We start from the raw sequence: 14,947 nt of genomic DNA, 5'->3' as shown, positions 1-14,947 counted from the left end.
TTTTTAATGAACTACGTTGCATTTTTCTTGTATTTCGTTGGTTTTTTGAATATAGTTCACACACTTACACCATTACCAATAAACCTTATTGGCTCCCTCGACAAAAAAGATAAGAGAAAATACAAGAAAAATACATAGAGAATAAAGTAGTGTCATATAGAAGTTTGATTTGTTTGCACTCACAGCACAATTTTATTTGCAGGAGACTTTCACAGCTATAAAAATTAACAAGCGAACCTAATATAAACGCACGCAAGTCATTTTCTGTCAAAAATGTCTCATGCACATACAACTTATATGAGAGCAACGAAAATTGAAGTTGCTGCGTGAAAACCTAACTCGATTTCCAATTTTTGTTCTGTGTGACATTTAGATTTGACGTTTGCACACATGTCTTACATTGTCGCAACGCATGCTTATTTGGGTTAGGGCAAAAAACGCCGGTTGTTTGCGTGCGTTAAAAAAACGCAGTGCGGTTTTATTAGGTTGGCTTGTAAGGCGGATTTACACAGCCGCTTTGGTTGTGTTGCATTCATTAATTAATCTGTAGGGCGAAGTATCGAAAAATTTACATAAATGCTTTGGTTGAGTGCCTACGCTTTGAAAACGGCATACGAAAAACAATGAAACGCCCTACGATATCTTTGCTTTGTAGCGACCAAAGCGTTTATATATATTTGCCCTTATGCATTTGTGTAAACAGCCTTAGAAGTGAAATTTTTCCATGTTACACGTGTGACGCTTTATTTTTTGACTCTAATTTAAATAAATTTTGCTTTCCGTATCTTTCCGCATTGTTGCAGTCTATAAGTCTTCTAGTATTCTTATTTCTGCGGAAATATATGCAACTATTTCATCTGTAAATACTACAAAGATTTATTAAACTATCAAATGCAACTCAGCTTGAACTACTCTTATGTCCAAAAATGCAACTCTAGACCTGAGATTTGCATCAGGTGAGCGAGGATGTTTGTAGTTTTGACGTTTATCACTTAGTTGACACACTTGTATAGGAACACTATGGATATGATTTGACTAATCGACTTTTTCCCCTAATAATAGCTTCGTTGGGCTACTCAAGTTTTCTGCTACTTTGCAAATTTTGCAGGTTTTTCTGTTCGCGCACCCGCCAATCCAACAAAAAATTAAGAAATAGAGAGAGTAAAGTGACATGGGATTCAAGGGGTTGTGTAGCGCAATATATAGCTTCTCCAACCCAATTGTCAACCTCACCTTCGAGCGGCGAATCCCGTCTCACTAACAGACGAGGCTCTGGCGACCCCAAGCTCCTCATGGAACTTGGGGGTGGGGAGGGAGGGATGGCCTGAAGGTTCAATGTGGCCATATAAATCGTTCCCGAGATGGTCGGGCCAGCACCTTAATGGTGCTGTGTTAACGGAGCGTATCGGATCTGTATCCGACAAAGGACCATCACATCGATAACACTTCCCAAAGCCTTCGGGGAGTAACCTAATCGCTACAACAACAACAACAACAGTAAAGTGACATTTCATTTTGCTGAGAGCTGCAATTTCATGTTGGTAAAATTTTTGCCAACAGCAATTTACAAACAGAAAAACAGCTGATCGAAAAACTGCTGGAGGTGGCAGCATGGGACAGCTGATCATACCCTTTTTTTATTTGGTTTGATACATCAACTTTCGGCGTAGTACGATTTTGACATTTGTCCATCGAATTTACAAAAACAAAATACATGGCATTTTTATTTATGTTTGTAGGTATGTCACCATGCTGCCACCTTGTATCGTTCCGTCATGGTTGTAATTTACAAAAATTCCGAAATTTAATTCAAGTATTGCAGCCGGAAAATAAAGCATGGATGAAAAGTAGCCATATTGAACAGCCTGTCAGGCAGTTGACAGATAAGATAACACACTTTGTCATCATTCACAATGTTCGTATCAATCTAATCTATGGGATGCGCTTGCAAACAAACACATGGCCGCATAGTCGTAGTCAAAATAAAATAGGTTTTAAAATTAGTTGCAGCTTTTTGACATAATTTTCCATGAGCTATCTGTCAAAAAAGCTGCAACTAAATAAAAATCCTATTTCATTTTGATTACTTTATTTTGTTTGAGTGGTCGATGCCATTGTACAGGTCTACAAGTAGGATATGTAGCAGCACGCACATACACAGCCACGCTCACCTGATAAAATGCTTGTTCTTGTTGGTTTTTTTTTTTTGTTGATGCTATTTGGCACTGTTGTACTTCTTAGGGCAAAAAAAAGTTTAGTAGCTGCTATCGAAAACTGCTTAAAATTTTTTTTCTTATATTACAAAGAAATATACTTATTTACTTTCAAACGAGCACTTAATTACATCTCTCTTTAATAACCATATATTTTGGACAATTTTAATTAACAAATTGTGATACTTTATTACCGGGTACGATTGCTAAAACACGACCAAAACCGTCGGGGGAGTTATTAATTGACCCGTTTTGGCCTCGTTTCCAATAATTCGAATACTTTTTCTCTTCGGACTATTGACAACAGGACAAAACGTGTCTATTCATTTTTCTTTCCGCTTTTTTGGACGGATTATTGCAGTCGACCTCGGTTTCAAACTGTTTTTCGCGGAGAACTTTTGAACGGGTAGAAAAACTTAACTCACGTGTTTGTATTCTTAATTCTGAAATAACTACGCGTCCTCAGATACCCCAATTGAAGACCCTTTTATAATTTTCTAAAGGACCCATATGGGTGCACTTAAAATTTCCTACTAAATTCGTTCAAAAAAATTTACCATCACAGCAACCCATATCTGATATTCCGATCCCTTTCTTGCTTCCCTGTGTCGCTTTCGACGAAGCAACCCCGGTAATTTTGACACTTCGTTCAGTGTCAAAACTCATGTTCCACGCAGGTTCCACTGGGTTTCACGCTAGTTTGACACTGACCGAAGTGTCAAACTGCCGTGTGTTAGAAAGGGAAAGAAATTGTTTCCCTCTCATACATATCATACTTGTAAACCTGTACCATGGCGCAACGATACAAGGTGGCAGCATGGAACAGCTGATTATAAACTTTTTTTATTTGATTTGAGACATCAACCATTACATCAACTTCCGGTGCAGTACGATTTTGACATTTGTCCATCGAATTTACAAAAACAAAGTACATGGAATTTTTATTTATGTTTGTAGGTATGTCACCATGCTGCCACCTTGTATCATTCCGCTATGACCTGTACAATGGTCGATGCGTCATCAAACATCGTATGCACAGATGACATGATATGAAACTTCTCGCTCTCTGAGAGCACGTGAAAATGTGCATTTTTTATAATATTGGCCATAGATACCATCATACTCAAAATTAAATTTGGGCATTTCAGAATAACTTTGGGGTATTTTACATGGTAAAGGTTTAATTTATAATTTTCACTGAAAACTTACTCAAGATTGTCAAATGGGATATCAAAAAACTAAAATTTTTGTCAGGATTACAAATCCGAAGAAAAAATAACTATTTTTCACCCGTGGAAAATTTATCAGTGACAACACCTTTCATCGAAGGGCTGCACACGAAACGGGTTTTGATAACAGCTTTCGATTGGAGAAAAAGTCAGCTTCTTAGTCTTCGCATTGATGTAAATGGATGCATAAAGGCCAGGTTTTTGTGGAGCGTTGCAACATTCCACTTTTGACAGCTGAGATAAATTGTAGGTATACGTATAGGTTAACGCAACATGTATAATTAACAGCCTTTTGCGGACGACAACGCAGATACTTCACCAAGTGATCTAATTTCGTAATTTCTTATAAATTTTTTGCGTTTTTTATTGTATGTGGATATACATATGTATGTAAATAAATATTTTGGTCGCATCAAAGTGAAAAAGGGGCTAGCCCTTCATTGTTATCTTATGGCGGTGCAAGCGCAACAAAGCAAAGCAACGCAATCGAAATATATTATTTCATATTTTTTCACTTATCTATCATAAAATATTTCTACAAAACTTTGCCTTTTTTATAAATTTTAATAAGTTTTTATCACCTTACTTGCTGATTTTTTGAAAATAATGAAACCGAACGGATTTCTTGGAGTTTTTTTTTGGGTAGTTTCGGCAACTCTATAGCCATCTGATGTTCAAGACCCATTCTTGGAAACGAACGAACTTTTGTTTACAATCGAATGAACTTCAAGACCCATTCCTGGTAACGAATTGAGAGAGAATAAAAGTTTCGTATCATGTCATCAGTGATCGCATGTGTTCGAGCTTTTAAATTTACATTATTTTCAATGATGACATGATATGAAACTTCTCGCTCTCTGAGAGCGCGTGAAAATGTGCATTTTTTATAACATTGACCATAGATGCCATCATCCTCAAAATCAAATTTGGGTATTTCGGAATAACTTTGGGGTATTTTACATGGTAAAGGCTTAATTTATGATTTTCACCGAAAACTTACTCAAGATTGTCAAATGGGATATCAAAAAACTCGAATTTTTTCAGGATCACAAATACAAAAAAAGCTTATTTTACCCGTTAAAAATTTTTCCGTGACAACACGTGAAATTTAATTTTTTCATAGCTAAGATAAAATGTACTTATCTCTTTTCGTGCGTTAATATAACAGCTCATTTAATTTTGTTATTTCTTGTACCTTTTTTACAAATTTTTGATCCGCTTATGTAGTTGAATACACTTGAAATGAAAAATAATGAAGACTCACCGATTTTCTTGGAATTTTTTTTGCGCGGTTTACGCAACTCTGATCTTCAAGACCCATTCTTGGAAACGAATGAAGTTTGTTTACAATCGAATGAACCAATGTTTACAATTGAATGAACTTTAAGACCCATTCCTGGAAACGAATTGAGAGAGAATGAATGTTTCGTATCATGTCATCATTGATTATTTTGGTAGATATGTCGCCAATGATGACATGATATGAAACTTCTCGCTCTCTGAGAGCGCGCGAAAATGTGCATTTTTTATAACATTGACCATAGATGCCATCATCCTCAAAATCAAATTTGGGCATTTCGGAATAACTTTGAGGTATTTTACATGGTAAAGGTTTAATTTATGATTTTCACCGAAAACTTACTCAAGATTGTCAAATGGGATATCAAAAAACTCGGATTTTTTTCAGGATCACAAATACAAAAAAAAGCTTATTTTACCCGTTAAAAATTTTTCCGTGACAACACGTGAAATTTAATTTTTTGATAGCTAAGGCCACCGTGGTGTGATGGTAGCGTGCTCCGCCTATCACACCGTATGCCCTGGGTTCAACTCCCGGGCAAAGCAACATCAAAATTTTAGAAATAAGATTTTTCAATTAGAAGAAAATTTTTCTAAGCGGGGTCGCCCCTCGGCAGTGTCTGGCAAGCGCTCCGATTGTATTTCTGCCATGAAAAGCTCTCAGTGAAAACTCATCTGCCTTGCAGATGCCGTTCGGAGTCGGCATAAAACATGTAGGTCCCGTCCGGCCAATTTGTAGGGAAAAATCAAGAGGAGCACGACGCAAATTGGAAGAGAAGCTCGGCCTTAGATCTCTTCGGAGGTTATCGCGCCTTACATTTATTTTATTTTTTTAAGATAAAATGTACTTATCTCTTTTCGTGCGTTAATATAATAGCTCATTTAATTTTGTTATTTCTTGTACCTTTTTTACAAATTTTTGATCCGCTTATGTAGTTGAATACACTTGAAATGAAAAATAATGAAAACGCACCGATTTTCTTGGATTTTTTTTTTGCGCGGTTTACGCAACTCTGATCTTCAAGACCCATTCTTGGAAACGAATGAATTTTGTTTACAATCGAATGAACCAATGTTTACAATTGAATGAACTTTAAGACCCATTCCTGGAAACGAATAGAGAGAGAATGAATGTTTCGTATCATGTCATCATTGTATGTCGCGCCTGTTGCTCACCAATTTTGCCGTTACAACGGCAATAACAATACATTTACGATAAGACAAATATACAAAACCGGTGGAATTAAAACTTCTATCAAATTGTGCAAGTTCAGTGTTGCAGTTAATAAATAAACAATCAGATTGGTAATTTGTGCCGTATTAAAACTAGTTGACTCCATCACATTTTCTGCACCTAAGAGACAATGGCGGCAATATGTAATTTATATCTACATTCAGCCAATGGAAATCCTGAAGTGAATTATTATATGACCAAGCTCTTGTTACAAATATACGAACACTTCGACCAGCAGCATTTAATAGATGTTACTTTTAAGTTAACAAATCCAACAGTTTCGTAAGTTGTTACCACGATCCTGTAGATTAACATACACTTGATTGTCAATTTACGCAGGGTTACGGCGCATCGCTTGATTTTATCAGCGGCAAGTCCAAATTTCAAGGAAGTGTTTAGAAGCAACGTAAACACCTGTCCCCTCATAGAAATTTTCGACATCGATGGCCATACTTTTGGACGGTTAATCACCTTTTGCTATACCGGAAAAACGCACATAACCATGAACAACGTAGACCGAATGTTGAAGGCAGCATGGTTCCTGCAACTGGAGGACGTTGTAACTAATTGCGTTGACTTCTTAATGGACCATATAAAAGAGCAGCCGCTACGGCAAGTACATGCTCTGGAAAGCGAGATTCAATGTGAGATAATAAGGGAGAAAATTTTGGAATATGAAGTTTGCAATTTTATGTGGGTAAGTTTTTGTTCTTTTTTTCTTTTTGTAGAATAGTAAAAAGTACATATAGTAAACTAGATAAGATTCACAACAATATAAATATTCATTAACTTTTTAGATAACCCAAAACGAGGTTTTTTTAAATTTTGAAGCTATCAAACTGCGAAAGTTTTTAAAGAGTGATGTTTTGAATGCGCCAACTGAGCAAGATGTTTTTGATGCTGTTAAGCGTTGGTATGAGCACGATGCTTGTGCGCGTGAGCAACAACTACCCAACTTAATCTCGTGTCTGCGACTAACGCAATTTGATACCAATTTCATATTGGGGTACATCCAACGTTTACCGGGTTGTCAAATTTTGGCAATGGAAGCGTTAACATGGATCAATCACCCATGGGCTCGTTCTAGTCTATCAATAAAATACATAACGCCACGTAGGGGACCGGATGTGATTTCTAGATCGGTACAACATTCGGGTCTAATCAACGGAGGAACGAGGATACATTCTTGTTATAATGACACTAACAATAATAGCGTGAATTCGGAAGAAAATTCATTTCTTGCTTTAAGTATAAAGGTAAATGTACATTCTTGAATCTTAATTTAATACTTTCCTTATCGACGGCCGAGCTGAGGATCTTGAGAAAAAAGGCTTTTTATATTGTTTGCTGAGTTAGGGTGAATTCTTGAATTGTGAATTCTTTGAATAGATTCAGTTTTTTTCTTTCAAAGGCTGTCATATCAGCGAACTAATATCGTTCAGAATGACTTTGTCAGAAGTCCAAAACTGATTTATTATGTCTCAAAAATTACAGGGCGGAGAGTCAAAAACCATCTTTCAATACAACAAAACTGAAGATTTATGGCTGACATGTGTGGATGTACCATTAGATAATGATGTCTCAGAATTTCGTGTAGTTTATAATAACAACAACTTAATTTTCATTGGCGGTCTTCGAAATAATAAAACAATTAACGAAGTTAGCTGTTGGAATTTTGAAACTAAAAGATTTAAAGAATTACCTTCATTGAAACATTCTCGATATTTGCATTGTGTTGTAACATTAAATGACAAAATTTATGTAATTGGTGGATGGGGAGGAACACAGAACCAAATTTTGCAATCAGTGGAAGTGTAAGTATATATGTTAATATCCCTCCCTTACTGCCATTCCCGCCTTCATCACTCTCCATCTCTATTTTTCTCCTGTTTCCCGTCCCTCTAATTTCACCTCTCGCACTCCGTCGTCCTTTATCAATCTACCTCCGTCAGTATCTGTCTTACTTACCCTCCAAATGATAAAAAAAATTGCGGCTCTAATCATTCTCAAAACTCCTGCTTTAAGGTATTCCGCTTCCAAAGGATGGCGACAAATGAAAGGCATGATCACGGCGCGTTACAACGCATGTGCTGTTGTACTCAATGGGAAAATTTTTGTAATGGGCGGATGCAATGAACGTGATTTAAATTCTGTTGAATGTTATGATCCTTCAATGAATTGCTGGACTCAATGCATAGATATGAATGAAGTACATAGCTCTCCTAGTGTAAGTGCAGATAACAATTTTTTAACAATATATCTTTTTTCTCGGCCAATTCATCAATGCACTAATTCCATTTTAGGCAACTGTACACAATGAACAAATATATGTTATAGGTGGTTGTAATCAAATGGAAATCTCCCCAACACTGGAACGTTGTTCTGATCCACGAAATAATAAATGGATAAAGGTTTGGTGAAATACTTAATTTTTGTAATTTAAAAAGGTTTAACTAATATTTTAATACAATTTATTTTTCAGAGACGCTCATTGAAAATTGGGCGTTGGGGGTTTGGTTGCATTTCTATCGACAACCAATTATGGGCTATTGGTGGCTATACAAACGACTGCACAAATTGTGTTTCAGTATACAATGAGGGTCAAAATAAATGGATTGGCAAGAATCCAATACCAATGGCTGGCCATTATTATTGTTTTACGTTGCCAAAAGCACTGATTAAAAGTGATAAACAAATGTGAAATGTATTGCCTAAAAATGTGGAAAAACATTGTGTGCCAATTAAGCTATTAATGTACTATCGGGCACCCCATTACTACCGGGACATCATCCTCTTCCGAAATCCCAGTGTTCGGTGTTCGTAAATGTTCAAAATTTTTGGGGTTTCCGGTAAGTTCTTACTTGTTATTTCGTTACTTATTACTTGGTGGTTCGATAGTTTGTAAGTTGAATATTTTCAATACTTTTATACATACATACATATGTTTTCGCATATAGTACCTATTAGTTCGAGTATATTACAATAAATGTTCATTTTTGTTTCAAGTAAAATGGATTCATAATTTTTTGTATAAATTTCCTATCAAATGTTGGAAGTTAAATTTTTTAAATATATATGAGTTTGAATGAATACTGATCCACATCACAGTAAAAATTTAACATGCAAAAGAAACAATAACGTTGTGATCATTGTTTACTATAGTTGTGATCCTGATATCCATGACCTTTTTGAATTTATAGGAATTCATAGTGTCCATTACAGGTGTTTTTATCGTGGACGGAATCAAGGCGGAAATGACATCCAAGCACAAAAACTTTAAGTATTTTGTTCTTGTAATTCGATGCACTCAGGGCTGTCATGGAATCCAAGTCGGTTTTGCGTTTTGTCGGAATTACAAAAAAATATTGATTTAAGCCGGAGTCATTGGTGCCGTATGTCGTATCGCTGTATCCGTATCCCTAACGTAATCAGCTGTTTATCGTTACGACGGTAAACCAAAACCCAATTGGTTGGCTACGATACGGTTACGACCTTAGCGGCACCAATAATTGATTGCATTGATTCTCATAAGGTTGGTCGAATCAGCTGTTAAAAGGTTACCGATACGGTTACCGATAAAGCACCAATGTCTCCAGCTTTAAATTGGTGTCATAAAACCGTATTGGTTTTGCTCTTTTCGAATGTAAATAAAACCGATGTTCGAATCAGCTGTTTTGCGGTGCACCGGCAATTTTGATGTTAATTTTTTTGGCAAAATTTAAAAAAATAGTAGTTTTGTGCATTTAAACAGCAATAAACAAATTGATTGACATCAAAATGGCATCAGCAGTTGTAGCATTTATATTATTGGAAGAACAAAGTTGCTAGAAGGTCAAAAGGAAAATTTTGGAGAGATCGCAGCAATCCATTTGAGTTTCCAGAGACAGAATAATTAAAACTGTTTCTTAATGTGGGTTTCTAGATATGTATAGTGTATTTGCAGTTACACTGCATACTATCGCATAAGCAAAGAGGCTTTCCGAATGGTATTGTGCACCATTGAAGGATGCGTAACTCGCTCGAAAGTTCTGCCAGTGCTGCAACTAGCAGCTACGTTACGATTTTTAGTTGAAGGACCATATCAAAGATCAGTTAGCAAGGATTCTAGCATGAGTGTAGGTAGAAGCACGGTGTCAACGATTTTAGATGATGGGCTTCGTGAAGCCCTTCGGAATATCTGGATGTTTCTCCACAGATTCAGACAAAATACTGTTTTGCATTGAATTTTTATGTTTTCCCCTATTAAAAATGAAAATATATGTAAATTTACATTTATTTTTATAAAATAAACTTTTATTTACTTACATTTTTAGAAAATAGTCAACTGCAAGAGAAATACAACTATGAAAAGTCTAAATCCAACAGCATTTAACTGATTGGATTGTTTCCGATAGCAAAACCGATATTATCGGATTCTGTGACCTAAAACCGACACTAATTCCAATTCGAACATTAAACCGATAACATTGGATTTCATGACACCAAAGTAATTATTTTATCGTTTTTAAATCCGATTCCGACAACAATTGGATTCCATGACAGCCCTGACTAATGTCAAAAATTTTGGAATATAAAGATATTGCATGCGCGAACTTCGGTGGAAAGCAGCGGAGCGTAACAAAATTCTAGTAGGTCACTTCCACCACACCACAAATTTTAACACGATTTTTAGCATAATTTAAGCACAGAAATACACTGATTGGAGTTTTAGAGAGTAAAAATGTGAATTCTGAACACATTAGCTGTATAAAAAGTGTACAAATAATTGTTAAATAACAAATACAGACAGTGGTAGTTTAACAAATTCTGCTGTGGTAAGTGGTGAATGTGACCTACTAGAATTTTGTGAAGCTTGCCTCACTATTTTTCGTCTATGCAATGTCTATATTTTCTCGTTTCTGCTAATGTCAAAATGGTTCTGCGCCGGAAGTTGTAGTGTCAAATCGTAAAATAGTACTAATCAGCTGATTTCCGTTCGTATGGTTCCGCCATGGTTCCCAACATTTATTCACAATGACTGGTACAGTACGACCGAAAATGTAAAACCTGTCTCGAGTAATAGCCCGAGGTCGCTCTAACTGGTGTGTTTTGTATGGCAAATCAGAAAAGGCGAAAGAACATTCCCATTGTTTGGCGGCAGCTGCTTTGTATTCAAAATGGCTAAATTAAGTGAAGTTCATTTTTATTAACAATTCTAATTCCTGTTACGAATATAAGCTACAAAAACATGCCCCAATCAAGCAAAGTTAATGAGATAGCCGCGATTGGCGAAGCAGTGCCTACGCTGAAGCGGAAGAGAAAATCTGAAGGATATCTTGAGCAGACCGAAGTAGATCATAACTCGGAGACGAAAACTGGTTTTACAAATGCTGCCTTTAGCTCAACACCCAAAAAAGCTACAGCGCGCAGACGTATATCTGCAACGATAACTAATAATTATGTACAAAATCCATGTCTGGAAGTTAAATCAATTGCGGATATAGTTAGAAATGCAGGAGTTACACAAGAAGAACCAATTGAAAAAGCTAACAATAAAAACACACCAAACAAGAATCCATATGAGGTGGTGCGTAAGCCACCAAAGAAAAAGAAACGTGAAACAGAACTGAATGAGGCATGCTTTGAAAATCCAGCGCTGAATTTGGAGTTACCGGAAAAGCAATTTAATCCCTATGAGGTGATGGAGATGTGCTATTATCTTAAGTTATTTAATAAGGCCTTTCCTTTTTAGGTTGTGCGTGCGCTACCTGTTAAGCAAATGAATTCACCTCAAAGAAACTGTTTCGTAAATGCAGCTTTGAATCTGCGTACACAAGATGGTAGCGCCACTCTTAATCCTTTTGAGATACAACGTTGCGCTAGTATACCTGTAACTGCGCCAAGCGCGGGTCTTGCAAACCCTGCTTTAGATGAAGAGTCGAGCGCGAATCACACTGCTTTGCGAATTGCGTTGCCTTTTAAACCAACTTTGGGCTGTCGCATAGATTTTTCAAATATACAACTTGAGCAATTGACCCCAAGCAAGCTTTTAGCAGATAAACTAGTTTTTTCGCCCGTGCTAGCTGTAGCCAAACGCTCATTAGATTCAGCTAGCGAAGAAAGCAGCATGGACATAGGGAGAGAATTAGATCGCTATCAATTGGAATTGGAAAACAGCATCAATGAAGCAAAAATGCGCAAGAACCATGGTGCAGACGCATTGGAAGTAAAAACAGCTGAGTTGACGGTGCAAGTAGATGTAGAGCAAAGAGTTACTTTTACACAACGTTTAGAGGAAATAGCTGAAGAAGATGAAGAAAAGGAAAATGAAAGTACTGAAGAAGTACGGCAAATAACTACAACGCCGACATGTACTGCCACAGCGCAACATTTTAAATCGGAAGGAAAAGCAAATATATCATCTGCCTGTAAGCAACTTGAAGTACTTCCCGATTCCGCAAACGAAGATGTGGTTTATGCTTCTGACTCTGATGAAGATGAGTTGAATTTCAACGTGCCAGCACCTTTCGTGCGTGGATATCAGCGTTCTGTAGCGCAGGCGCCAAAATCAACAGGAAGTAAGGAATCGCTAAACTCAACTGCTTCCGTCGAATCCGAGTCAAACCAACATAAAAAGTTGCTTAATGTACGAAGTATTATACGTAAATCCATACGCAAACTCATACATCTTAACAAACATGATGGAAATGATGCAGTTAAACAAGATGTTGACACAAATGAGAACCTTTTGACAGAAAAAGAGGGTATCGAGGAAAAGGAAAAACAACTAAATAGCGCATACAAAATAATACGTAATAGCTTACGTCGCAAAGGGCCAACTAAAACAGTGCGACCGACGTCACTACAACCACCGTTGTCCAAAACTGAAGTTTCCATAATTGATACCAGTGAACGTACAATGAAATTAAAGGCGGAATTATTGCCGCGCACAGATGGCGAACGCAACAAGCCTACATTACGTAGCAGTTTGAGACGATCAACACGTGAGATAGGTCAGCATTTTATGAAGACAGTGTTCCACAAAAATCAAGAGGGATACGACTTCAGTAAATGATTACTTCATTTACATAGTTATCTATGTAATACATTTATTTTACAACCTAAATTATTGATAATTTTTAAAATGATTGTTTTGCATCCAAAGATTATGGGGCGTGTTCATAGTCAAAATTAAGTAGGAACTACCGTTGAAACTTAACTAACTACTAAATTTTAACTATTTATACGCAACTATAGATTCACAACCAGACGTTTTTTCTGGCATTTATATCGCTTTAAGTCACCATTGTTGCACTTTGAGTTGTTTTTTATATTGCTTTAAAATACATACTTACATATGAATGCACATACATATACGATTTTTTCTGATAAATAATTGGAATGTTCTAACTGAGAAGGCGTGCTAATTGGTACAGCTATAGTCGAGCCGTTGACGAATAGGGCTTAGGGGCTAAGAATATACTAACCCTTATCGCGAGTTTTGTTTTCACCCGAAAATGTTCACAGTTTTTGTTCACCCTATCGCAGAGGATTGCGAAAAAATTTTTCGTGTTCGAAAAAGATTTCACCTTATTGGCAACTCTTTGTTCGGGCGAAATGAACAGCGGGGAAGCCCAAATTTGTTCACTTATATTTTACAGGCGAACGAGAGGAAAAAAAACGTTAAGTAATTTTTAGTTTTGAAATTTGATACTCTTATGATTATATGTACTTTTGTTATTAGAAATACATCAATAAATAATGCACAATCGGAAGCTGTAATTCCTGTATTCCTAAGTATGTAAATTCTATTTTTTATGACCACGTGTCAGTCGGCCAAGTTATACATTGTGGACAAAGCGACGGTTTTAAAATGTTTAACACCTCACTGGAACAAGATTGACTAATACACATTTCGTCCTTTCCAACGCCTTTTCCCTATGCGAAAAAACGAACACATGTACTCAACTTTACAATTGGTGGAACTCCAAATTTTTGCTTCAATGGTGGCAAGGAGTTGGTAAGAATATCTAGCCAATATTAGAATGCCGGCTTGTTTAGCCTGTAATATTGGCGAAAGCTAATTGAATAAAAATTAACTTGTTATTCAAAAGTGCTGACAATAGTAATTTTTAGCTTACAGTGAATCAATTAGCTCCAAAGGGTTAGAACCGTCCCTTTATTGTTCCGAATCGCTTTCACATTTATATTCTCCTCGCGGTCAATCAATACCAACCTAATTGCAATACTAAACATTATTTTATAAATTTTTTATTTCTTTTTTTGTTGTATTTTAAGGAAATATATACTTTGTTACAAAATTTACACAATTGTAAGTAAATTATTTGTTCACTGCTAATTCACAATAGAGCATCAGCTGTTTCGAAGGGGATTCAAGGGGTTGTGTAGCGCAATATTTAGTTTCTCCAACCCAATTGTCAACCTCACCTTCGAGCGGCGAATCCCGTTTCACTAACAGACGAGGCTCTGGCGACCCCAAGCTCCTCAGGGAACTTGGGGGTAGAGAGGGAGGGATGGCCTGAAGGTTCAATGTGGCCATATAAATCGTTCCCGAGATGGTCGGGCCAGCACCTTAATGGTACTGTGTTACCGGAGCGTATCGGATCTGTATCCGACAAAGGACCATCACATCGATAACACTCCCCAAAGCCTTCGGGGAGTAACCTAATCGCTACAACAACAACAACAACAACAACGGCTGTTTCGAAGTGAACTTTTGTTCGCCCGAAATTGCCGATAGGCGGAAAAAGTTCACCCGAACAAAAGAAGTGAAGGCGAACACTTTTCCGCCTGAACTTCGCGATAAGGGTGACTGTGAAAAATGCCTGTCCCAATGAACTCCACAGATCCGAAAATTTTTCCCGCATCAGCCGAGCTAAGCGTAGTATTTGTGAACAGATCGATCATCGCAGGAGTGCGAGTTCGAATGACACTACCGTGAGAAAAGGCTTTGAAGGTTTTACAAGGCATAA

General features: G+C 36.9%; 2 protein-coding genes across 2 annotated transcripts; both read left to right on the top strand.

The window, feature by feature from the left end:
• Positions 1–5,902: 5,902 nt before the first annotated feature.
• Positions 5,903–9,104, top strand: LOC137247651 (kelch-like protein 28). The gene is made up of 7 exons (XM_067778625.1): positions 5,903–6,257; positions 6,315–6,672; positions 6,773–7,231; positions 7,470–7,789; positions 8,001–8,202; positions 8,279–8,386; positions 8,458–9,104. Exons 1-7 carry the CDS (start codon positions 6,106–6,108, stop codon positions 8,674–8,676), a joined length of 1,818 nt encoding a protein of 605 aa, XP_067634726.1. The 5' UTR covers positions 5,903–6,105; the 3' UTR covers positions 8,677–9,104.
• Positions 9,105–11,043: 1,939 nt separating this feature from the next.
• On the top strand, positions 11,044–14,175 carry pon (partner of numb). Its single transcript, XM_067780267.1, has 2 exons — positions 11,044–11,652; positions 11,707–14,175. Exons 1-2 carry the CDS (start codon positions 11,203–11,205, stop codon positions 13,027–13,029), a joined length of 1,773 nt encoding a protein of 590 aa, XP_067636368.1. The 5' UTR covers positions 11,044–11,202; the 3' UTR covers positions 13,030–14,175.
• The last annotated feature ends 772 nt before the right edge of the window (positions 14,176–14,947 follow it).

The sequence above is a fragment of the Eurosta solidaginis genome, chromosome 4 (genome assembly GCF_040869045.1).
Source record: "Eurosta solidaginis isolate ZX-2024a chromosome 4, ASM4086904v1, whole genome shotgun sequence".
Classification (NCBI taxonomy): Eukaryota; Metazoa; Arthropoda; class Insecta; order Diptera; family Tephritidae; genus Eurosta; species Eurosta solidaginis.
Note: the sequence above shows the minus strand (reverse complement) of the source record. Positions and strands in the feature narration are given on the sequence as shown.

Bases quoted from the DNA above. Each gene is read 5' to 3' on its own strand.
- LOC137247651 (XM_067778625.1), top strand. From the start codon at position 6,106: ATGGCGGCAATATGTAATTTATATCTACATTCAGCCAATGGAAATCCT. The intron at 6,258-6,314 runs GTAAGTTGTTAC...CAATTTACGCAG, and splicing joins TTAACAAATCCAACAGTTTC to GGTTACGGCGCATCGCTTGA. The intron at 8,387-8,457 runs GTTTGGTGAAAT...TTTATTTTTCAG, and splicing joins GAAATAATAAATGGATAAAG to AGACGCTCATTGAAAATTGG.
- pon (XM_067780267.1), top strand. From the start codon at position 11,203: ATGCCCCAATCAAGCAAAGTTAATGAGATAGCCGCGATTGGCGAAGCA. The intron at 11,653-11,706 runs GTGATGGAGATG...TTTCCTTTTTAG, and splicing joins AGCAATTTAATCCCTATGAG to GTTGTGCGTGCGCTACCTGT.